We start from the raw sequence: 26,696 nt of genomic DNA, 5'->3' as shown, positions 1-26,696 counted from the left end.
TTTGCTCTACATGCATCTATAAAGATAATAAAAGCATAAGAACAAAATTGTTAGTCCAGTTTTGGATCCTCATTCTTGTCATAGTCTTTTACATGATGGATGCATGAGAAATGTGTTGATGTGAAATATCACATTAAGTTTGGACTGGGGTAGGTTGAGCCAGCCAACACGGGCAAGTTGAGCCATGGTAATTCATATGGTAATGTATACACATTTATATTTTAAAAAAAAGAAACTTGAAAAGCCATTGATATGCAGACAAAAACGACCAAATTCACAAGACAATGGTTTTACTTTTATAGGATGTTATCATTTACAGAGAATTCAAAAGTGAAAAGACTTTGAATAAAAATTGTCATGCTGGTTCTTGTCCGATACCTTTTGTACATAAGTTTTGTGGCTTAACTTACCACAGAAGGTGGCTCAACTTACCCCATGGGTGGGGCAAGTTGAGCCATTTGACTTTTCTTTTTAAGGTGTGAGTCGGTGACTTTCAGTGTGGGGGTAAAATGTTATATACAAGTAAAAAAATGTTTCCCCAGAATTAATTTTTAAGGCAAGGTACTGATTTCTACAAGATTATGGATCATATAAGTTCTAACATGAAAAAAACAAAAAAGGCTCAACTTACCCCGCCTTCCCCTACAAGGTTTTTTTTTCAATGGAGAAGAAGAAATGTAGATCTCATTTACAAATACTTATAGGGTAACACCAAATGCAGCTTTAAAGTCTTTATAAGATATTATGGTAAGCAAGTGAACCACAGAGACGATGCCTCATAACAAGGTTTTAAAAAAGAATCCTCTAACCTTGGATACATTCCAAGATCTCTGCCACATTACTGTTGTCACTTCATTCCTACCAAACATCAAGATATCACAGCGGTTTCACAAAAACCACTTACTGAGGATATATTCCATGAACTTTGCTACATTATTGCACTGCTGCCACTTGACATAAGGACCGCAGAATCCACACCCTCACATGTACCAGACATCAAAATAATCATCACAGGGGATTCACATGTATGTAAATTATCTTGATAAATTCCATGATCTAAAGCCACCTACCAGTAGTTGTACTGTTGGCAAATGTGGTAGAAGGTGCATCGCAGACCTCTATAGATTGTCAAGGAATTGATAAATTCATACCAAACAAACATCAAAATATCACATTATCAAATATCATGTATAAACCACTTGCTTTGGGTATTTTACATGATCTCGGCCACACTGTTGCATTGCTGCCACCTGCAATAAGAAATGTTTGCTTCAGAAATGACCATGTCATCAAATACCAACCCTCCAAATATCACAATGTTTCCACAAATAAACCATTGCTATTGGTGTACTTCAGATATTTTCCATGATCTTGGCCACATAGTTGCATTGCTGCCACAGAGAGATTAACCATGTTATCAAATAACAACCCTGTTTTCACAAATGTACCACTTACCTCTGATATATTCCATGACCTCAGCCACATTGTTGCACTGTTGCCATTTGTCATAAGAAAAGTGGACCACAGAGATGACAACCTCATACCCACTGACCATCAAGGTGACATGAAGGACCTTTCTTTTGACCTTGTCTGTCCTTGAGTGGTGGGACAGGTCCTGCTTCTGAGACTTGAGGATTGGGTGCCTGCTCAGGAGGGCTAGACCTGTACTAGTATTAATTTAAACCAAAAAAATGATTAAATATATCAACTCATAGAAGAATATGAATAGTATTGGACAAGAGGTACATAGTATAGAGCCAAAATGAGATTAATCTCCATGTGAAAATATGGAATACTTTGATTATGGGTTTCCTTTAAAATTTTATTTAAAATAAAATGCTGGGGGCTTCATGTATGAGTTTGTAACAAACAGCCAATGGTGCACTAACATTAATGCTTTCTGGATTGTTGCATAAATCTAATGAAAGTGCTCAAAGTGGTCAAATTTGTACATAATTAATGAGTAGTAGTGCCCCCTCTTTTGAAGCAATGGTCTTCATTTTTTTCATTGTCAATTTCATTTTTGACAAAGTTTAGTCCTTGGTCATCATCCTGTGAAGAATACATCAATTTTCTGAGCCCAATGCCCCCCCCCCCCCCATGATAAAATCCTAAGTCTGCCCCTGACTGGTGGAGAAATTTGTTAAATTTCTATCTGACATAATGGAATATTTTTTGTGTATGTTTCAGTATTACTGATTATACATGACAACCTTATAAGTTGTTAAAGGTTTGCTGGGCAGAGTAGCATTCCCGACTAAGCTCCTAAATAAGAATCTCCCCATTTAATTAAATGCTGCCATCTGTAGTTGACATTACAGTTACTCCAAGAATTGAAGGCATGTTGGTAACATGCAACTGAATTGCACGATATTAAAATATTAAATGTAATCAACCTTGGAAACTTTCATATTGTTTTTTACGATTCTATGTTTAATGGATAACTTCTGGCCTTTTAATCAAGTTGGTTTATTCTTAACATGGATGTTCATAGTTACAACGCGAGGAATTCTAGTATAATCAGTACCCCAACATAAGAACTACATTGCATGAGAAATTCATTGTTTCTTACAGGACCACAAATATAGCAACATATAGCCCCTGATTAAGGCAAGCGAATCTCTCTAAGTTTTTTCCATACAAATACAAATATTCCCTATTGAACAAGTACATGTACATTAATTGAAATTGTAAATGGTCTAGGCATTGTGTTTATTCTGTTTATAATTTGTATATTGTCTTAAATGAAAATTATTCTCTTTGTTTTGGATGTGTATTTATATTAAACTTGTAATTTTTATAATTTTGTTGGGGCAGCGATTATACAGTGCGTATCAAAAAAAGTTTACACTTTGAAAAAACCCTGTAAAATTATATATTTGTAATATCCTGAAGATTTTTCCACATTTTAACATTGGTACAGATCCATTTAAGCAAATGACGATATAACTATCGAAAAATATTTCCGCTTGAGTGAGCACCACTTACTTTTGAAAAGTTAGTGAAAAATGATTTGCGCAGAACTTTAAAATAGCTATGCGAATAAAAGTAAACCTTTTTCATGAAGAACACGTAGAATTTAGCAAGTAAAATTGATTTTAAGATATCTTTGACCTTTTTTAACTTCGAAGAGTGCATTGCGCCCCGCCCCACTCCCCCACACACCAAGGCCATCAAGACGATATTTGATTTACACTGAGCTGTGATTTACATAAAATGAATTAGGCTTGATTTTCATTTTGTTAATCATTGTCAAGCTTGGGAAAAGTGTGGAGAAACAAGTATTAAATGAAAAATTAAATGTCAACCCACTTTAAATAACAAAAACTTAGTGAAAAAGTGCTGGAGATGTCTGATGTAAACTTTTGTTTAGATTCAGTTATGTCCTCAGATCCAGCTGGCACAAAAAGGGTAAAAGTTGTGCTTACTAAGTGTTGAAATTTCAATTTGGGTGGCAAATTTGTTTTAAAATGCTTGAATGTGTCTGTTTTATCTGAATTGACTAAATGTGCAAGGGAAATGTAGGAAAAATGTGTCACAGGGTAAGTTTGATTTCGCCCTTTCCCCTTGACACTGCGTGAAAACGAGCATTTCTGCGCAAACAGATTTCTGCAAGCTTTACAAAAAAAGACAGTGCTCACTCAAGTGTAACATTCTGTCAAAACTTTTACTTTCATTAGATAGATGAGACCCAAACCAAAGATTATATGTGAAAAAATGACCCACATGTTGTATATTTTTTAATTCCCAGAGCTTTTTCAAAGTGTAAACTTTTTTTGATACGCACTGTATAAGGAATCTCCTCCTTTCTGCTTACCCTTACGTCTCAATTGTGTTTTGTCATTTTAAGTCTCATATATCTCTCTCCTTCTGTAATACTTGTATAAATTTTGTAACATGTTTTCATGATTAGAGTTGAATGAATTTTGATTGAATTTGAGTAAGGCACTAAAGATGCAAATTCACAAAAAAAAGATGACTCTGATGATCTCTTCTGATTTTGATTATCACCCAGGGTCCCATTGGAGAAAGAGTTTCTTAAAGTCATAATACCAAATAAATATACCAAATTAATTCATGCTTTTGGATGAAAATCAAGTTGTATTAGATGTAACTGGCCTTGGAGAATATTTGATAAAGATTTGTGGCACTGAATACATTGAATCTCCTCCTTTCTGCTCACCCTTACACTCCAATTATGTTTATACCTTGTGTTTTGGTATGAAATCATAAATATTATAGTATCATCATCTTTTAAGCATGGATTTTTGACGATATCACATAAACAAAGCCTACACGATCCAGTATAAAACAAGCTAGTTTCAACTTGAAAGCATTGACACATAGCTCTACCAGAATCATATACCTTCATGCTGCCATTCCTTAGCAGCGCCATCTCTTGGTGAATGCATGTCATGACCAAGCTGGAATGTAGACCACTTGTATTCGGGCAGCAAGAGCTCCTGGAGTTCATCGACCTGGGTTTGACGTCGCCGACTGGGGAAGCTCGGGTCTTGATCTGCCCTCACCTCTTGGAAACCAATCACATCAAGGTTTGAGGCTCTGATCTGAAAAAAACACACCAAAGTTTTCAAAATTAAATCTCACATTTCAGTCGATTATAAAGTTTATTCTTATTATGGTAGTAGATAAGTTCATAGATCATATATAACAGCTGTATTTTTCACACAGATAATGATAAGCCTTCAGTGCTGTGGTAAAATTTGAATTTTATTTGTTCGATTGTACACCACATCCGATTTCTTTCATTCCTATACCAGTATGAAATGGAGGTGATCCCTAAATACAAATCTGCCTATACTATAGATACATTCACAGATACATTTACAGGGATTATATTACATGTATGCAGCATTCAGTAAGTGGAAAGTGTTATTTGGTAAAAAATTAAGAAAAATCATTGAAACTCCTCCTCGATACACAAGATACAGGGGAATGCAGGCCTACATGTATTAACTGCATTTCTTATCAAATTGCTCATAAGCTTATGGTAATTGTTTGAATTCCATGTCTGGGGGGAGAGTCATGACAAATTTCGCTGACTGAACTATCTTCCATGCGTGGAAAATTTTCCGAATTAAAAAAAGAGATTTTCAAATACTTATTCACAAGGAGTTAATTATGGTCTCAGATTAAATGTAAATGAAATTTTTTAAACAAGAAATATGATGATCAAAAGTGATTGTTAGAAAAGTGCAGTTTATAAAGACAAATGAATTACACTTAACTCAGAAATTTCATATCCATTATACAATTATTAACTCAAATCCAGACCTCTCACAATAATGGCTTATATTAGCCTTGTGTTTATACTCAAAGTCAAAATCAAAACAGCAATTTCGTGTCATATAACGAGTTCAAGCTTTGTAGAAGTAACAAAGTCATATCAATTGTCTACTGCAACACACGTATCTTGATTTCTTTCTGTTCATTATATTGGTTTTGTTCACAATGAAATTCTTAATCAAAATGGTTTCCATGCCATCGAGATATCAGGGCACAATCATTGTAGAGTTTTAAATTAATAATTGAGCGGTATTGAATATCAACTCAGAGCCTGCTATAAGGGTATAGATACTGCATTAAAATATTGTGTTTCAAGGTCATTTTAGATTCAATCAGATCAAATGATCCAAGAGTATAATTTTGAATAAGATGTGGAGTAGGAGAAGGTAGAGAGCGAGAATAAAGAGAAAAGGAATTGCATTTATCAAAACTATATTAGTCTGCAAGATTCATAGTAATATTATGAACAAAGGTTTGATAATACCAGATTCAATTGATTAAACATTGGTGAAGCCAATATATTCATTGAGCTTAACTAGCACTTGTCTCATTTATCATTTGTCCATAATATTCATGATGTACTGCAGAGGAAAAGTTTTCTCCCGTTTTCAATTAAATTTTGAAAGGTGTAAAAAGAAGCTGGGTCATTTTTTATAAATATATTATACAAATGGGTGTCTATATATTATACAATGTTATTTTGTCAATGATAAGTGACATATATCCCCATGGTTACAAACCCTTTGTACGGTTTGATTAAAATGCTTTCTTGACAGCAATTCAATAACAGATCCCATCATTGACTTTCTTATAAAGTTTACCATGTTTACATTGACCTGCTATTATACTGAATATTACGGAATATTGAGATCATATGAGCTAACAGAGCCATGCAATTTGTCTCTGAAAGACTAAGTTCCTTAATTTTGTTTAATTTCATTTCTTGCAACACATGTAAGAATAGCATTAAATTGTTGGTACTGGATATGAAATGAATGACTGATATGGAAGAAATATGTGAATATCTGCTTGTATTACAATGGATTGATGTGGTTTTGGGTATCAACATAATGGGTGTTCAAATTTATATATTGATCTCATTTGCTGTTATTTTGGTGGCCTCTTCATAATATCAGCTAAAATATTCAACATGGAATAATTTTGCTTTCCAAATTTGAACAGCATTTGTGGTCTTAAGAGAAAAGCTCTCAACTAAGTAATGTACAGTCCTATGTAAAAATATGCTATACAACAGATTTCATGCATAGCATACTTTCAAAAATGTGGAGAAAATTGCAATGTGATACCAGGAAAATTATTCCCTGTTCAACCATAAAAAATTTCCTTATTCAAAAAAACTGAGGAGTGGTGGCTCTTACTAAAAGAAAAATTAATGTCTACATCAGTCAATTAAAGGGATGGTCCAGGCTGAAAATATTTATATCTTAATACATCGAGTAGAATTCACTGAGCAAACTACCAAAAATTTCATCAAAATCGGCTCACAAATAACAAAGTTATTGAATTTTAAAGTTTAGCAATATTTTGTGAAAATAGTCATCATGAATATTCATTAGTTGGGCTAATGATGTCACATCTCCACTTGTTCTTTTGTATTTTATTATCTGAAAATAAGTTTATTCATTTTTTTTCCTCCAAGAACTAGAAAAATTGGATTGACATCTGATTTAGTGCATCAGGTATTGATTGCTGCAACTTATTTCATTAGAAGGGAGACATGTTCTTCACACAAGTATGAAATAATAAAAAACATATGATTTTATGTAATAACATAAGAAAACGGAAAGTGGAGATGTGACATCATCAGCCCACCTAATGAATATTCATGACGAATGTTTTCACAAAATATTGGTACACTTTAAAGCTTGTGTATAGTTTTGGTAAATCCACCAAAATGCACCTATCACTATTCCAATTCATTGCTAGCTAATATGAATGGATATGCCCTATAACAGTAATGATGTGGAGGATATAAAATGAAAATGTGTTTTACAGGATAAATTTTGCGATTTTACATGGAAATTTAACTTGATCGGGTCACCCGATCAAATTAAAATATCTGTGTGTTTTTGTCTTTCAATTAAATCCTATTCCAAATCATGGAATGGGCCGAAACTTTCAAGATATGTTCTTTGTCTGTACCTTTTGGATATCTAATCACTAAATTTATAAGATAAGAGCTTGAATGCCCATTTTTAAATTTAAAACAAGCATCGCCGAGAGAGGGCGCTATATATCCAATATTTGAATATTTGAAATTTTCTCAGAGAAGTGCAGTTGGAAAAATATCTAACGGTCTCTACGCTTCAGTAAGACTGTCATATTAGATTATATTTGATTATCAATCACATTATTGACCCTTTACCAAAGCTATACACAGGCTTTAAACTTCAATAACTTTATTATTTGTTATCCGATTTTGATTAAATTTTCGGCATTTTGTTCAGTGAATTCTACTCTATGTATCAAGATATAGATATTTTCAGCCCGGACCATCCCTTTAAGACTAGTTTCAAAAGATTCTGTTTAATAGCCTCTTCAATGACAATAGGAATAAACCAATTAGATTTTATTCTATTAATATAATTTTCTTCAATACAGGAAAAGGTGGACTTTTATCAATGTTGCATGACAAAAGGGCATGAAACTAATAACTGGGCAAGGTAGCTCAATTGAAGAGTGCCTGCCATATGAATGGAAAGTCGAGGAGGTGGGTGGGGGGTCAATCCTCAGCCAAGTCATACAAGCGACTTATAAAATGGGACCTTTTGCCTTTTTATAATAACACTTCATATTATATAGGTTCCATTGGAAGATTGTTGAATTGCTACATATATGTGGATACGTAAAGGTTGCTGTTCTTGCTTTTAATATCATCATCATCGTCCTCATCATAATCATTATTATAGCCATCATCATCACCACCACCATCACCATCAATATCATTATTCTTTATTTTTAAATCATTATAAATTTACAGATACATGTATAGTCACTGATTCAATCCATAACATTCTTATTCCAATAGCATTTCAGAGTACAGTGCTTCCCAGGTTGTATCTCCATTACGAGTCATGATTAGCAATGACAGCCCAATAAATCAAACCATCCTCAACACCTTCATGCAGCTGACCTGGGATTTAAAGACTTGACTTAGTCTTGTGGGAATGACCTCTAATCGAGCAGGCAAGTTCAATTTCTTTCTGCCACTAGAAACTTATTTTTACACAAGTTCAATTTCTTTCTGCCACTAGAAACTTATTTTTACAAGGACATCAGTGTTTAATCCCTTGTTCTTCTAACAACTCCTTTAAAATGGACCGGACATTATATCAGCATTTGAATTTACAAACAAAGAAGCTATTTTTTCCTCTTGTTTGAATGACAAAACGCATTAATTATTCTACCTATATATTCCATTGTTTTTACACTGAATTTCTGTACATACAAAATACAGGCCCACTTTTACTATTATGCATAATTCCATATGAGAAAAACCCACCAAATGTCAACAGTGTGAACAGTCCCTCTAAAAGTTTGATTGATGGCTTTGGCACCAGCCAAAATATTCATAATCATGGACATACATTAAGGATACTTCCCAGAGCTGCTGCAATTCTGAAGAGTTTTCTCTCTTTCTTGAATTATTAGTAATCTGGCATTTGTATTCAGATCATGACTGGAGGTGCTTTGCAACAGAAAGCAAATACTTTATTGTAAAGCATTTCCCTACCTTTCAAAGTGTCAATAATAATTGTGGACTTTAATGAAAATAATCCTCCTATATCAAAGTAAAGGCATGATTTTTTTCTAATAAAATCAATGAATTGTTCTTTAACAGTTTATATGTTTGGACAGGATATTTCATGGTGTAATATGATTGTTTTTGATGTGCTTCATAGCAATATGAATCCATGAAGAATCATAGCACAACATAATACCAATAACACATTATTAATCAACTTTATTCTATGAACAAATAATCATCAAAGAAAAACCACCCACCCCCCCCCCCATAAAAAATAACTAAATAAAATAATAATAATCAAGTCTCGCAACAGCTAGTTTTGCTTCCTATGAACTTTTGAACAGATATTTTTCACAGAATGTACTTTTAAAGTATTTTTCACTTCAATACAAATTATAAAATCTACTAAAAACAGAAAAAGAAAAAACGAATTGATATGAATACTAGATTAATCATGACTAAAACTACCCAAAGTAACTTTAAAGATTTATGGCATATCTTTCATTCCCTTTATTTTCATAAATGGAAATTATGGCAGCTATATTTCCCAAACTGACCAACATGAACTTGAAACTATATAAGAACTAGGGTCGTAAGCCAAATGATTTCCCTCCTGTTCGATCTCTGAATATCCAATACAAGGGCACACCCTAAATATCATGACAACTGCTTATCTTTCAGAATTAAAATGCAACCTTGTTTTGAATGAATATAAAGTGACATCTACCCTGAAAACCTTGGACCCTTTTCCAATCCATTTTTAGGTTAATAAGTCTTTTGTTGGCCTTACTTGTACATGCATGCCCCTCAATTCTTGGCTAGTCATAATTGTTGCCAACGTTTAAGAATACTGGCACATTTAAAAAAATCAATACTTTGTTTGATATCGACACTGTTCATATTTGCAATACTTGTCATGTCATACACCGAACAATAATTGGATCAAGGCAAGACAGGAAGTTAAACATTATAAGGTAATTCAATGTTCTTCTTTTCATGTCCTTATATTGAAATTAAAATTTAAATGGAAATAGGGCATGTTTTGATGTTTCCCATCAGGTCAGGTACATGCATTGGGTTTATATTTCCTTTCTCATGTCCATATATATACACTGATCTACAACTCACAAAAAAATGTATTGCCAGCATTTATCAATGACAGGTTTCTGGGGAAGCCCATTCTAATCACATCTAATTTGAATGACATCAATTATTGTACACAATTATTGTCACTCTGGTCTTAAGATTGTAACATAACAACACAATACTCTTTTCAAAAAGCACTTGACCCAACTTGACCTCTCCTGCAATATTCACCTAAAAAAAGCATTACTCCATGCAAGCATATTTTACAATGAGCATTAAAGAGAAATGCCAGAAGTTGCAGTAAACACTGATTTCATGAGAAAGTCTCTCTGTAAAACCAGGCTTAATTGTCAGAATATCATCGAGGTTCTAGATCTGGTACAGTTACATAAACTGAACTTTGTGAAATCTTGAAATCTACGCTGAAAAATGTTCACACTGAAGATCACCAACACAGATAGGCACACGTGGGACAATGTATTATTATTGCTGGAATAAAGACCCGACGGAAGTGACCGAATCCGCGCTTATTTTGCTTATTTCTCAGCGATTACACAATTTCTTCCAGAATCCTTTGGCACATATTTTTTATTCATACAGACACTTGGATAGTCATTATATTAGATTCTGTAAAAAGTCATTTTGAGATCGTTACCAAAACTGGAATTTATCTTTAAGATGATTGTTACGATGAGCATTTCAGAATGCTTTCGCTTATTCTGCCTTCACACAGGAAACATAATCCAGCTCCCTTCATACGGTTTCAGCAATAAGACTACGTTGTCACACCTCCTTGATATAACCATGGACCCTACTAGGCTCCATGGTATAAGTGCCAAGTGAAAGTGTCATAATCGGCTTGTTATAGAGAGACAAAGAGGGAGAAAGAGAGATAGAGACAGACAGGGAGGAGGAACCATCAGCAATAATTGATTTCCCACACTCCACAAGACTCCCATTATCTTTCAAGCACATTGCTTCCTTTCTATGAAAAAGGCTTGACCTATGAAGAGATATATACAATATGTTGTTCACATAATATACATAATCACAAAAAAAAATTACCTTACTAATTACTATATCCAAGGAGCTTGAAGCTCCTTGCTATACCATGCCTGATGAAAAAGATTTTGCAATATTCTCTAAGAAAGAAACTGCATACTGCTATATATCATTCAGTTAAAAATTGCAAAAATAAATGTAGCAATACTTAAAAAGGGTGCAATCGTTTTCAGAAGGTGGTTCTCCATAAGACATAAATATGTATCTATAGGCAACTGACTGTCAATGGGATAAGGAACAAAATAATACTACTTCTCTTCTGATTAAAATTACAGGTATCTTCTTTTAAGCCTTCCGAATAAAAAAATACCTTAACTTGTTCTTTCAAATAACCTGTGTACTCCCCCTCAACTTTTTTTATGACTCATGAAATATCGTTCCAGATTAATGCATATTTACATTTTTTTTTTCAAAGTTCTGTCACTTGTTTCATTCTCACAGGCCTTACGAGGAAGGAATATCCAACAGTCATGTTCGGGGACACGCGGTTGAGGCTAGATGTTGCCATGACGACTTCTCAAACTGAAATCCTCCTTTTCCTCAGTCTTTCTGATTTCTCCTCATTCCTACTCACAAGTCTGACCTAACAAAGTCTACTTCATCTTTACATTTCTCTCCTTCATTCCTCTCTGATTATGTCACATCACTAATTGGTGTTTCTTGTATTGCATCACATTGCAAAATCAGGACTTAGATGCCCCTTCCCCCCGTCTTCCCCAATCTTCCTCCTCTATCATCCCTCATGATCTTGTGTCATATCCCCTCCATTATTCACACCCGTCACTCATATTCCCTTTTACATTTATTTCATCATTATACTCGTAACAACTAAGATTATCAATGGTACTACAGACCTAAAAATTACTAGTAAAAAAGACTTTTAAACAGATCTAAAAAAATATTGCTGCATAACAGGCCTTAAACAGACTTAGAGCTCACAGAAGTGTCATTTTGAGCATACTGCAATCTGAAGGAATCTTGTCATTTCTACTAGATACCATATTCTTCACCTGTGTTGGGTGCATCAAAATTAGGAGTCTTTTTTGCTGTGGGGGAAATAAGAGGAATACAAAACAGTTGGGAATCCTCTTAACACTGCTTATCTAAGTTCAGTACATACCTCGCACGATTTCACATTTTGTTATAAAACATTATTTTTAATTTATGATTTTATTCTCTTCTTCTTTTTTATAAAGGCGTAATGTTTATTTTTTGCCTTTATTATGTATCATAATCCCAGCCATTGTCATTGTATTTTTCTTCATGCTATATTTTACCAGTATTCCCAGTGCATCGGTTGGTTGGACGGAGGGACCATCAGGTCACAGTGATTAAGTTTGCTCTCCTCTTCCCTGGCCACCAACTGATGCACTGGGCAAACTGCTATCAAATATTGCACGTACCTGTATAATTGCTACATGTATGTCATTTTATGTAATGATTGATATTGCTTTGTACTCTTGAATATGTTTGAAGTGCCATATAAATAAATAATAAATAAACAAATGTAGATATTTAAGCAGAAATATTCTTCCAATTATATGTGCAACCAGTAATCAAATTCAGGGCTTCCTTCCTTCTTACTGCATCTCCTTTTTATATTTCTTTGAATTCTCTTTCCAAACCCACCTCCAGACCTTTTCATCAATTCAACCCATTTTATCCAAATCAACTTGTGACAATAATATAGATAGGATAAAAATAACAAAAATAGGAATCAATTCAGCACCTCAAGGCTCTACTTACGAGTAATAGGAAACTGAAACTCTGTATTAACAATTCTGGCACCAGATGCTTATTGTATAATTACATTTCCAAATTTTCATTTTTGTCATCTGACAAATTATACTTTTATGTGAATTTGCAATTTTTTTTTCACACTCGAATCATTCCAAGGTCTCTCTACTCACTACCATGTGTGTGTGTCTTACAGGCACTGTGCCAAACCACTAAACACACACAGTAGACAAGTTTGATAGGAAGATGAGTTCTACAACAAATGATCAAACGTGTCACACTGGTGCGATTGATGGTCTCAAGAATGAGAAATAACCACTTTGCTCCTTTAAGGAAACCACTTTACATCATAAGAATATTAACATAACATTCTTTCTTCCGTACCAGGCATCAGTGTTTATGTATCAAACCTCATTCTTTTTTGTGTGCTATATATTTCTTTGTCTGCAGTACTGCAGAGAAAATAAAAAGTGCAATAATAGAGTCATGACATCCAATCCATCCATATCTCTACTGTCTTCAACAAATGAAAGTGTGGTTGGTTTCCAGTTTCCACAGCATGAGATGGGAGAAATATCATACCTCCCCCCCCCTAAAATAAAGAAATTATTATACACATACCCCCATATATAACACATAATGTATTTTATAGGTCTACATCTATTTAAAGGCTACATAGCTACACCAAAACATTTTTTTATTAGAATGCATTTGGAGGACATATAACCAGGTCTCCTCCCAACTCCCTCAGATATAACCATACATGATGTGCACTATCAATAAATATTTCTGGTATATTGACACGTTTGATACAACCTTGTTCCAAAAAATAAGTCAGGACCACATGAAAGGCATTGTGCCAAGCCATGTTGTGACAGGGAGGAAGCAAGAAAGGAAGTGTAAAGCAATACAATTTTCATTAAAGGCTATCCATAGTGTTGGATAAAATGCCATTGATAACATGCACACTGTACAATTCTATCTTTTCTTATCTGATGTAAGGAATGCAAGCATTGTTGCAACAACAAAAAAATAATTATAATAAAGAAATGTAGATAAAATTGATAGACACAACAAAAGAGGAAATTGATATTTCTCCTGATAGTTAAGTTGGGACACAAGTTTTTTCTCCATCTTTTTTAATACATTGATATCAGCAGGGTCCATGATATCAGCAAATTTGACAGTTAAACTGGTAAACACGGCCCCCTGGCATACAGGTGAGAGTTGGAGGAACAGCCAAGAAGTCTCTTTGATTTTCTGATGGAGTATTAGGATGTGGCTCATTCTCCACTTAAGAGAAATAAATCAATAAATAAAATGATATATGCAATAGAATGATAACAAAATATATATCATTTCAAAGATAAAATAGAATAGCAAAATGACCCCCCCAAAAAAAAAAAAATGAAAAATGAAAAAATAAAATAGTAAATAGATAAATGAATAAAAATCTTATCAAATGAGTGAGGATGTATTGAAAAGTTCTTATTTAGGGCTGTTTTTATAAAACTGGGCCCCATGGTATACATGATTGATCATGGAGCTGATTTTGATGAGTGATCATACACAGACTTAATCAATATGACCAATTGCTAACCTGTTGTTGTGCATTTGTACAGCAAAACAGTATCATGACCCCCATAGGATTGACTTACATTCTCTCCCTACTATCAAACTTCTTTAAAAACTTTTTTTCTTTTTAATGATTTTTGTGATTCTATTGACCAATCATTAAAACAGAAGGTGGGATTGGATTTCTCTCTCTCTTGTGATACCAGAAAGGGCAGACAGCCAAGCAATGCTTGAATAAAGGAAATAAAATGAGGAAGTTTCGATCAGTAAGTTTGATTAATGGCAGATGTACAAGTACATATATCAACAGATAATACAGTAGGGGCTATAAACAGATAAAAAATTTAACAATAGCTGATATGCTCTTTCATTCAATTTTGTATCTTTCAACACTTGGAAGATATATTTTTATGTTTCAGAGAGATTTTTAGGCTTGTGGCATCTGATATTGATCTTAGAGAATGAACAAGACAAAATGACTTTTGTCTCTAGACACCCTCACACTATTTTCTCTTGTCTCTCTCTCTTTCCTTTCCTTTCTCTGCCTTATTTATTTCCTCCTCCTCCTCCACTTCTTCTTCTTCTTCTTCTTCTTCCTCTCCCCCCTCCTCCTACTTCTTCTACAAATACTACTCATTTTTCAAATCTCTGAAAGGAACAAAAATTTAAATAATTGGAGAGTAGAATGAAATCTGGACCAAAATGATAAAACAATCAAGCATGTAGCCTATTTGGTTCTGCATGGAAAGGACAAACACGTTCTTGACTTTCTACATTTGATTTGATCTTCTGTCCAAAGGGAAATGACAAAAATAGAATGAGAAGAGAGTTCTGCCATCTCAAACAGATCACACGCACAGACACATATTTCCATTTTCAAGTAAAGATCTTGATAACCATAAAGGAAGTCAATGACCTGTTCTAACTATGGAATATTTCTCTTGCATCATCATAAACAAGGATCTCACAATCCCTCCTCAAAACCAAAGTTCATCCAAAGATTCCTTGAGAAGCCAATTATCATCACTTCAAATCAGCTAACAAGAGTCTCTCAGCAAGCCCCCAGGCATAATATGATATGATAATAGCTTAGCAGTGACCCACAGTCCCAAGGGATACAACCTCCAACTCTTGGTAGAAACTCACAGGAATATCAACTTTTCCCCTGCTCTACTACTTCAAATTGAAAAATGATCTTCAAACAAAAATAGTCAACGATATGCTCGTAGTAAAAAAAAAATTGAATGTAATGAAGAATTACAAATTATCCTAGAAGCAACCCCCCAAAAAAAAAATAATAACAATAATAAAAATAAATGAATAACTAAATAAATAAACAAAATGAATAACAATAATTAATCAACAAATACATTGTTCTTGCTTAAAGATGAAAGCAGAGATCAAATGGATTATTATATTCCATGTCTCAGAATATGAAACCAATATACAACGGAGATATGTTGGAACTTATTTATAAAAGACATAATCCATTTAATGATCAATTCAAAGAGTGCTTTAAAAGAGTTTACATCACTTAAATGGGATCATTTCAGTTCATCATATATTCATTTGATGATATCATGAGTAGGATGTTAAATCTTAAGGGGGATATCAAACAAAATAAACAATTCTTTGATATCCAGGCCACATCATTCATCTCTTGGTTGCACATCAGGGAGTGGAATAAAGACAGCTCACTTTTCAGAGTGGCTCATGGCCATCCATTCAAAAGACTGTCTATTACATGGGAAGCAACTTTTGGGTTTATGTTATTTTGAAATTTTAACAAAATGATTGGTCTTCAAGGTTTCATGCTTCACCAATGTTTGACTAACAATACATGAGGGATCATTATCCTATATCTAGATGAAACGTAATTTTAAGAACAAAGAATAAGAAAAAACACACAAATCTGATTGTTAAAGCATGCATCTCATGTATATTACCATTTCTGCAATATGGTGCTTGCGTACATCCCAGTTGAACATGACATTCCAGATGTTGTATGTTCCCACGGTGATGGAGACAGAGCCAGCCCCGCCCATAAAACAGACCAGGAGGAGAAGGTGAAACATCCTGGTGACTGAATGAGATGACTTTAGGAGATTGGGTGTCAATATTCTAAGAGCCCTCATTTTTATATAAAGATGGAATGGGAATGAGGAGTTGCTATGGTAATCCAGGTATTCTATGACATCACAATGTAGTGCATCTTCTTCCTTCTACCAACTCATCATCGTCGTATTCTTTTGTTTCATGATGTGTGGGTATAGGTGAGAACCTGGTAATGATGCAGACATAATTCAATGAAATTATGAAATAAATCATGCCATATTTTAATACAAGGGACACAAGCAAACATGGAAATACAAATGGGCAGAGGCTTGATCGAGCATTCTTCATCACAAATTACTTTTTAAATCTTTCATTTTGAAACAGTAAGGATGCAAATTTCTTAACATTAAACCATAAAGGAACATTAATTTGAGACAATTAAAACTTATGGATTTTACATTCACAACAATAACATTATAATTTCAGAATGATCTTCAAACTTGCCAACTTGGTATACATTTGCCTTGCCTTACAGCCATTCATACTAACATGGTTTGAAAAAAAAATCCTGTCATCTATCAAATAATCAGGATATTAACATTCAGATCCTCATGGGCGGATATCCCAGGGGGGACATGTCCCCCCCCCCCTACTCAAAATAATAGGGGGGACACAATATCAAATGTCCCCCCTACTATTTTTGGTCTATTATGATAGTAAGAAATACATCATTCAAAATTGCAATAAAAAATGTACTGAAGGACGAGATGACCTTACTTTTGGGATGATAACTTCTTTTTTTTTTGCTTGTCAAATTGATTTTCATCGAAATGACCTTAAATTTTGGGTGATAACCTTTTTTTTTTGCTTGTCAAATTAATTTTCTTCGAAATGACCTTAAATTTTGGGTGATAACCTTTTTTTTTTGCTTGTCAAATTTTCCAGCCCCTTGTCCCCCCTTCCTTTTGGGAGAGATAAAGGCCAGCAAATCCTAGGCATTTTGGAAATAAATCAATTTCAATCACTATACCACTCATATCATTTGAGACTGATCAAGTAGACTATTACAGGATCTCCCATGCTGTGCTGAACTGGCCTAGAATTACATTGACACAGCAGGTTAACTTATTTTACTGTCTCTTCAAATCATCAAATATTCATGTAATTCAGATAATATGACAGCAAGACACTGGTCAAAACATCATCAAGGTTTCCAAATGATGCAATCAAAATGAGTAAGTCAACCAAGTGCATGTATATTCTAGACTTATTATTATCAACATCAGTATTGAAATTATCATACTACCTTCATCACCATTATCTTCACCATCATTATAATTAATATCATCCTCATAATAACCTCTCTGAACAGGTACCGTAGTGTACTAATATCTAATGGGTGTTTCATAAAGCTGTTCATAAGTTAAGAGCAACCTTAAGAACGACTGGTGATCCTTTCTTGTGGTGAATACAGAATGGTAGACACCAAAATGTTCATTGGTGATGGTTAATCTCATAAGGGTTCACCAGTCATTCTTAAAGTCGCTCTTAACTTACGAACAGCTTTATGAAACATCCACCTGGGGGTGTTTCACAAAGATTTAAGTATGACTTAGAGTCGCACTTAAATACCGAGTTGCGTACAGTATGAAAGGCCTGATCGCATTGGTCAGATCGTGTCATGAGGATGCGCACTACTGCGTGTCTATCAATACGATCGCGCGTTGCATATCATGTACGCGTCGACATTTAAGTGCGACTTAAGTCATACTTAAATCTTTGTGAAACACCCCCCAGGTATGCTAATGTAGGTAGGCATTTTGTAAATGCCAACAAGAAAAACCCATTAACTATTAGAATAATCCAGATCATGAATGAATGTATACTCAATCCTTCACCTTCTCTTTACTGAGTAACACTCTATATATCAAAGATTTGTGTGGCTTTACAAAAATACAGTGAGAGAAGACTAACACCATCTCTGTCCACAACAACAAATTGACTGATGGACAAAGATTCTATAGAGCTTTTTTTTACATTCTTTCTTTAATCACTGATCACTAAAAGCAAGAAGGACGGCTTGTTGAATGGTTATTATAAAAGTGAAGTCCTTCCATCTCAGAATGGCATTTGCACTGTGATTCTTGTGATAAATATCTTTGCATAATATGCTTTTAACAAAAGCTACTGCACACAATGGAAAAGGGAATTCTGTGCTGGTCTGAAGCATTAACACACATGTAGTTTTACCTACAACTGGAATATCCAGCCTTAACTTTAAAGAGTATCTTATCTATTGTGGTTCTCTTTTGCAAACTTAGGTCCCCAGATGACAAAAGGTAACCCCACTCATATATTTACACCACATTCAGTTATAAATGAGCTCTTATAAATATCTTTTTAAAGAATCGTAATCCCCAAATAATGACTGATGTTTGGAAAAAACATTCTGAGCTAAAAAATAGCCTTAAAGAAAAATAAGTTTTCTGTACCCCTTTGGTGATATTTTCTTTTAAATAAGATATCAATGAATATATTAAATTAAAATAAATTAAATCTGAATGACTATCAAAGAATAAATTCAAATCAAGTCAAATATTCTCAAAATCTGTTTGTACATGTAAATTTTTAAGATTTGCAATGCATTTCCTTAAAAAAAAAATTTTCAATTCTTATTGAATGAATTTAAATCAAGTCGAAATATTTTGAAATATCTGTTTATGCTTATACCTTATTGGAATACATGTAAATATCAAGCCAATCATGAACATATTTTATTGCCTCTTGACTTGGATTATTTCTAGAATATAGTTCATAATGCTCCTTTATTCCTTCTTTCTTTAAGTTGCAATCATTTTTACAGAGCTAAAAAAGCGTACAATCTTAATTTTCATCAAATTTAATGGCATAAATAAGTCTTGCAGTTAAATAGTACATAAATGTCAGAATGGTAAATACTGTATATTGATGGATAGCTTTATATTTACTCCAAAAACCCTGCAAACAAAAAAACATGAATGCATTGCATATATATATATAAACAGAAATTTTCATGGTCATGAAAAAAAATTTATAAATTCAATAGGTGTACAAAAACTTGTGTCAGGTACTCACCATTATCGAGCAGTGTTATTACTCGGCGGCGCAAGCAATCCTGTCTCTCGACAGACTGTGAAGTTCGTAGAACAATACCGCTTCTTCTACTTCTCTCTTTCTCTCTTCTCTCGCTATCAATCACAGGCAACGAGCTTTATCATGTGACCTCTACAGAGAGGCATAGGGGCAGGGATCAGGCCAACACCATGCAATCCTAGAGCGATAGAAGTGAATGTTTGCTGTAAAGAACAGGGGAGGAAGAACCATTAGCGAGGGGATTACGTCGTTAATCCTGAACCGTGAATAAGTTTTATTCAGTTACAACTGCCGATGAGAGATTATGTCATTGCTGCCCTGCAACTCAACAAAAATAACGTGCCATATAGGAAATTCATTTTCAGCGTTGTGTGAACAAAGAGCCCATGTCAAAAACAATATTGGCGTGTACAGCATTGTGAATTATTCTGGGACCAATTTCGATCTATACAAGCAGTCCACAACATTATTGATCTGTCAAACTCATTACATGTATATGAATTTCTAATTTCAATGTCATGTTACCTTTTTCATGTTTTCATTCAATTTGTATAAGAATCTTCACCTTCAATCACGAGTACAGTCATGAATAAAACCCACTACAAATCACAACTCGTACCCAAGTTTCTACCATCAAGTCACTCAATACAATCCATTCAATGTGTATGCGGTAAGATCAATAATTCAATGTTTATCTCTCAAAAAAATGAAAATTATTCATGGTATCTCCATCGTCCACATGAATGAATAATAGGTCTAGTGGATCGGGTGGTTTATTGGCACAGCATGCATGATACTTGGTAACCACAAAGGAATATTAATATCGGTGCTTCTCATGTCTATCTACTGCCTCTCCCCAGGGATGTAAAGTTTATACCAAAAACCTGCAGATGATTAGACTCCTCTTTCACACCACATATAATTTAAAATCTCTACTCCAGAGGCCCTGGTTTCAATTTTCTAAAATGCAGAATCTGTATTCTTAATAGGTGGCATGTACATCTGTCATGATGAAGCAATCAAATACATGTACATAGAGAAAAGAAAGTCTTAGTGGAAACATGTTTCCATGCAGATAAAGCTTAGCAAAATCATGCTAAACACTGCAAAGTTGTTTCTTTGGGCAGATTTCACTTTGCTTTCGATTAATTTCCCTGAAATTTTCATAATGCAAATTTTTTTACCAAAAAAATGCAATTTTTAGGAAATTCTACGTCTTTTTCCTCAATTCCATGATTTTTTTTCTTCCATATCACACTAATCTGGGGACTCTACTCATCTCTTTCCAATGAAAGCTACAAATTTCTTGAAGTCACCCAGGTTTTCAACACAATCTCTAAGCCTTAATGAACCTCATAGATTATTTCTCCCATGGGCTAGAGAAAATTATCGTAACATTTTTTTTCCCATATGATTCAATAATCCAGTTTTAATTCATTAATTCATTAATTCAGATTTGATGTCAGTCATCTGATTCAACAATTTCAATGGTGAGAGATTATGATGAATTGTATAATGCATAAAATTCCACTGCCAAACAGCCCATGATGCCCTCTTTCAATGTTAATTGATAAATCTCATATCATTCATAATTTGGCTTCATATTTCAGATGTCATTTGTCATTTGACTACCTTGAAATCATCTGTTGCAATAACCAATATCAGATTACTTTGGGTGGCCTCAATCTGTGTGATGTAAACCTTTCCTTCCGTTACCAAGTTCGTGAACTGGTAGGAATGTTTGAAGGTGACACTGAGGATCAGTTCTTCCATCTAAAAATGTTTACTTAAAACAATTCTTGAAATTTCTTTGTTTCTTCATCCCACATGTTTCTCTTTCTCATCTCTCAAGGGGGGGGGTCTTCATCATTCACTTTTTTGCTATTGATTCTGAGTACTCACTGGAATGTACAGGAAGAAAAAGGGGAGGTCTGTTTATATGCCCTACCGCCAAAACAATAAAATTAACAAACTAATTATAAATGATTATTAATCAATCGGTGTGTTGGTTCAGTTGGTGAGCGTCCGTCTCACAACCGGGAGGAGGTCGGGAGTTCACACCCCGGCCGCGTCAGACCGAAAGACATTAAAAGATGGGAGTTGCTGCTACCCTGTTTGGCATTCAACGATTAAAGGGATAGAGCCTCGTTGATATGGCACTGCCCACGATCAATTGGTTAAAGCAAATTTTCAGAGTATTTCATGTCATGTCTATTTTGAACAATAAAATATGGATTTTTAATCACATCATTTCTCGACACTTCATCACAAGTCATGATAACATCTCATTGATTGTTTACACTTTACAGAACAAGACAAAATAAAAATAAGTCACATCAGCAGCTTGGCATTACTTAAAGAAGTTCTTATTTTGAAGATGGTCAGAATTCAGAAATAAAGTGAAAAAAATAAGTGACATTACTTGAAGAAGTTCTTATTTTGAAGATGGTCAGAAATAAAGCACTAATAAATCAAGCTTCATAAAGTTTAAATTGGATGTTAAACTTTAATTTCATTTCACTGGAAACAATTAAAAATCATTTATAGACTGAGGAAAATAAACATACTTCAGTTGGTTATGAATATTTCAAAATAAAATCTAAAAGAAATTGACGATGTGATCAGAAACCTAGATGTCACATTGATTTCACAAATGTTTCCTACATTATCCACTGAGCCACAACACCTCTACAAAATACAAAGATGAGCTCTTTTATAATAGTGACTCTACCCTATATAGAAAATAAGTCCCTTTGATGATGTTTCTGGCTCTTTTTTTTTTCATGCAAGCCCTGGTCAAAATTCATTTTATCAAAATTTACGGTGGAGGACCACAAAAAATTAGGAGATAAAAATTTCCCAACAAATTTGTATTTAAAACACAATCTCACCAATTACCCTTCTCTTCAATCTGATTGACAAATTTCAAGGTTGACCTATAAAAATCATTTATCCAAGCAAATTCTATGTATTGACATTGTTTTTGCAAATTTAGAATAAAAGTTTTGCAGTGCCAAATAATGGAATAAATAAATATATTAAACATATAGATCATATTAAATTGATATAATGATGAACAAGGAATGAATTCAAATACACGAATTAGTTATTTATATTTTTTTTATTCATTGAATGAATAAACAAAGTAAATATATTTTAAGGATCGAGACTATTGTAAATTTGATCCAATGTTTCATCAGTTCTCTCCTCTGACTGAATTATTTTGAAAGAAGCCAACTCACCATAAAAAGCTGTAGTCTGTTCCTAAGATAAATAATCACCAAGAACTATAGATACACATGGTTCTTACGAGGGGCAAAGTTCGTTTCCACCCCTCACTGTCCCCTCCTTTCGATCTTCAGAATCTCCAATTCTTAACAGACAATAATCTATTAAACTGTGTGGCAATTGTCAAGTTTATTCCATGTTTGGCAGGAATTTGAGTGAACGTTGTGAATTCAATGGGACAGTCAACACACAGGAGAAAAGGAAAACAAATTTTGTTTAAAACTGAAAGAGAAAGGGGAAAGAGAGAAAAAAAACTAGGGCAAACTGTCATTGAAATAACAAAATTCTGATACAACTGAGTAATACTACAGCTGACAGAGACTACTAATAGCTATAGTATAAGATTTTCAGAAGTAAACCTATATCTATTAAAAAGGAAATCACACTATTTGGCAGTGTGCCCAATCACAAACTTGAATTGTACAAGTTTCATTTTCCCTTAGAAGCTATTGATTCCATGAAACCAAATTATAGGGTTGAAATATGATTTGTATCCTATTTTACAGGAATTGTTGCATCTCCCTGACAAAATCTCCATTGACAAAATGCACTCATACACGTAGTTATCTTTGAATAATCGAATACCCAATTTGTTGAAGACTTTATCAAAAGGTGTGTATTGGTTAAGATGTAAAGATGAACAAAGTATTAAAGTATCATTATTGAATACCAAACAGATCATTTGTATGTATCAAGGGATGTTTTGTCTTCCTCCTGCACAGACAGACAAGCCCTTCTCCTTCCCCTCTTCTAATAAAATTATTAAAGACCACTCTATTGATACCAAATGTAATTCACCCCCCCCCCCCTAAAAAAAGGATAATGGCACTGCATCAAGCCATCCAAGCACAAGTTTCCAATAGGCAATCTATTCTTTTTTCATTTTTTTATTAAAAAACACAACTTTAAACCAAACAACTTAATGAACCCTTTCCCAACCTGAAACACCATTCTCTTCAACGTTTGCCACTAATCCCATCATCTGTCAATAACCTTGCTACAACACCTCAATCACACCGTAATCAATTGTTTGAGCATGGACCTATATAGTTTGAGCAAAAAGTCTGAAAGACATGTATAGTATGAACAGGTGGAACCGAGTACAATCAATATGTAAGAATATATTATTTTAAAAAATCATAAAAAATCAGCAAATGCACTTCCATGACACCTACTGCATGAAAAAAAGAAAACTGAACCCCTGAGAATTAGTTATTATGATACATGAATTTGATATCACAACCAGATGGTGATGGGGGCAGAATTTCCCTATATCAATTCCAATATCCTTTATAATTCGTCTTACCCTTCATGTAGACCAAATTTGTCCTCTTTTTTTCCTTCTTTTTCTTCCAATTTCACTCGCTATCCTTCATCATATTCCTATTATCCCTTTATTGGTTTATCTATCCCCACATTTTTCTCTCTCCTCTCCCTGTCTGTCTAGTCTCTGAGTAATAATTACTACATTCGGTCAATAGTGGTACTGGAGCATTGTAATTATATCATAAACAGTTTGCATTTAAAGCTGAAGTTCAAAGCATGCAATCTTTACACTACACATATCAAAGAATCCAATCCATATTTACAATTTATTTAATCCACCTTTGATGATTAAAATAAAAATCAGAATATATTGTAGCCAAGCATGACATACATGTACATGTAATGCACCACCATTTCAAACAAAATAGACCCTATACGAAAAAATATTTAAACATATTCAAAATATGTTTGTCCTGGATATGAAAAGCCAAACTTCGAGGTTAGCTCCAGTATGCCACATACATCAATAAATAATGTAATTTGGTCATTAATATGCTATAAAAAAATGATCATAATAATTCCTTGTAAAATAATGCAAATACATAACTGTTTGACTTATCACTTTAAGGAAAATGCAATCGATCACCAACATGGGTGTGAGATCTGTCCCAAGGTTATACTAAAAGATACATTACCAATAAATCAATTTGAACCAAAGACAGCTGAGCATACATCACCCAGTCAGTAGAATGAGATAATGATCATGGCCATAGCTGCTATGAGTTACCAGTATAAATGAATAGAAAATATCAAGGGTAGATTGGAAATTTTGTCAAATTTAGGGTCCTCTCCTCTCCCGACCCCCTCCCCCACAGAGGTATTAACTCTCCCCCCCCCCCCCCCCCCCCTCTTCCGACAAACAAAAAACTTCTAGCGAGTGAAGTGGAATTGCTAATCTCCATGTACAGTATTTCAGAGCTGTTTAAGTTGAGGACCCCCTTCACCCCCCCCCTCCTGGATTTGATGTCTCTGATTCCCCCCCCCCCCTCTACAAGGTAAGTTCAAAGCATGGATAATGCTGAAATATTTCAGATATCATAATCATTCAGTTGATTATTTGGTCTTCATTCATTTATTCAAATACAAATGAAATACAATAACCTAAATTTCTTTTCTCGGAGTTTTAATAATCATCAATAATTTAAATGATTAAAACATTAAACATTATATCATAGTGGCTACATGAATCAAATGCAATTGTTGATATTTTGTATAACTTCCTTATAAACTGTTACTTTGCTCAGTCACTACCAGCAAAATTGATCCAAATATGAAACCAAACTATGTATACGTGTATCTCTCAGTGGAGTGTATTCATTGATAGAGGTAGATATTTTACAGAATTTTACAATGCAATCTGCTTTATATATCCAGACAGATCAGTGTGTGTATACCGCTTTCATAGTGAAGTCGAAGTGGAGTTACTCCGGAGTAACTCCGAGTTGAGTTGATCCACTTGTACTGCGGACCGACTTTAAACCCCCTTTCATATTGGCAAGCACCGCAGCGGTGTATCCGCAGTCGTTGCCAAGGTTTCCAAGCGAGTTCGCGCCATACGTGTGTCGAGATCACAGCGATAAGTGCATACCGCATTTCCGGTGCGGAGTAACTCCGTTTGTAACCCTCTTCTCGAAGTGGGTTGAGTACTCCGCTTTGAATCCAGATCGAACTAATCTCAGAATTTTCATATTGCCCTCCAAAGTGGAGTAACTCCTCCTGGACTCCGGACTAATTCCACTTCGGCTCTCACTATGAAAGGGGTATTAGTCATTTCAAATAAATCAAAGGGATCAGCAGTGGGGATCTAGGATTTTGAAATAGATGGGACACAAATAAAAAAATTGAAAATAGAGGGGGCACAGATAACCATTTTCTTAGATCTGAAGGTGTATATATTCAATGGGCCATTTCAAAATATAGTGGTAGCATGCACCCCTTACACATCCGCCAGGATATGCCACTGGTCTAAAACTTACTCAGAAGGTATTTCATTGAAAAAAATGAAAAAGTCAATAATGGAGATCTTTGAAAAATTATTTATTTTGGGAGTGTATGGTTAACAGACTATGCAATGCCTGATATCAATGTATGGGTTGACATATGGTTTGCATGCATCAATGGTCAAAATTAATCTACCAACAGCGGCTGAACCAGGATTTTAAAAAGAGGGGGTACACGTAGGCTAGATGTTTAATGGGGGATTCTGAAAATAAAGAGGGGTGCACAATCCCTTTCACCCCAGGTCCCCATCTGGTTCTGCCACTGACCAGGAGATTTCAATTGAAACACTTTCAATTTAAAGGTCAAGTTCACCTCAGAAAAATGTTGGTTTGAATTAATAGAGAAAAAATCAGACAAG

The 26,696-nt window shown here is 34.2% G+C and overlaps 1 protein-coding gene across 1 annotated transcript in view; it reads right to left on the bottom strand.

Annotated features, from left to right (window-relative positions):
- Window positions 1-26,696, bottom strand: part of LOC121411153 — a 43,787-nt gene that overhangs the window by 12,964 nt on the left and 4,127 nt on the right. The window contains exons 2-5 of the mRNA XM_041603695.1: window positions 19,706-19,926; window positions 16,483-16,817; window positions 4,367-4,568; window positions 1,456-1,662 (exon numbers count right to left, since the gene is read on the bottom strand). Of these exons, the coding sequence (XP_041459629.1) occupies window positions 1,456-1,662; window positions 4,367-4,568; window positions 16,483-16,671 (598 nt within the window). The 5' untranslated portion in view covers window positions 16,672-16,817; window positions 19,706-19,926. The remainder of the gene's footprint in view (window positions 1-1,455; window positions 1,663-4,366; window positions 4,569-16,482; window positions 16,818-19,705; window positions 19,927-26,696) is intronic.

The sequence above is a fragment of the Lytechinus variegatus genome, chromosome 3 (assembly GCF_018143015.1).
Source record: "Lytechinus variegatus isolate NC3 chromosome 3, Lvar_3.0, whole genome shotgun sequence".
NCBI classification, from domain to species: domain Eukaryota; kingdom Metazoa; phylum Echinodermata; class Echinoidea; order Temnopleuroida; family Toxopneustidae; genus Lytechinus; species Lytechinus variegatus.
This window is presented reverse-complemented; position numbering and strand designations above follow the sequence as displayed.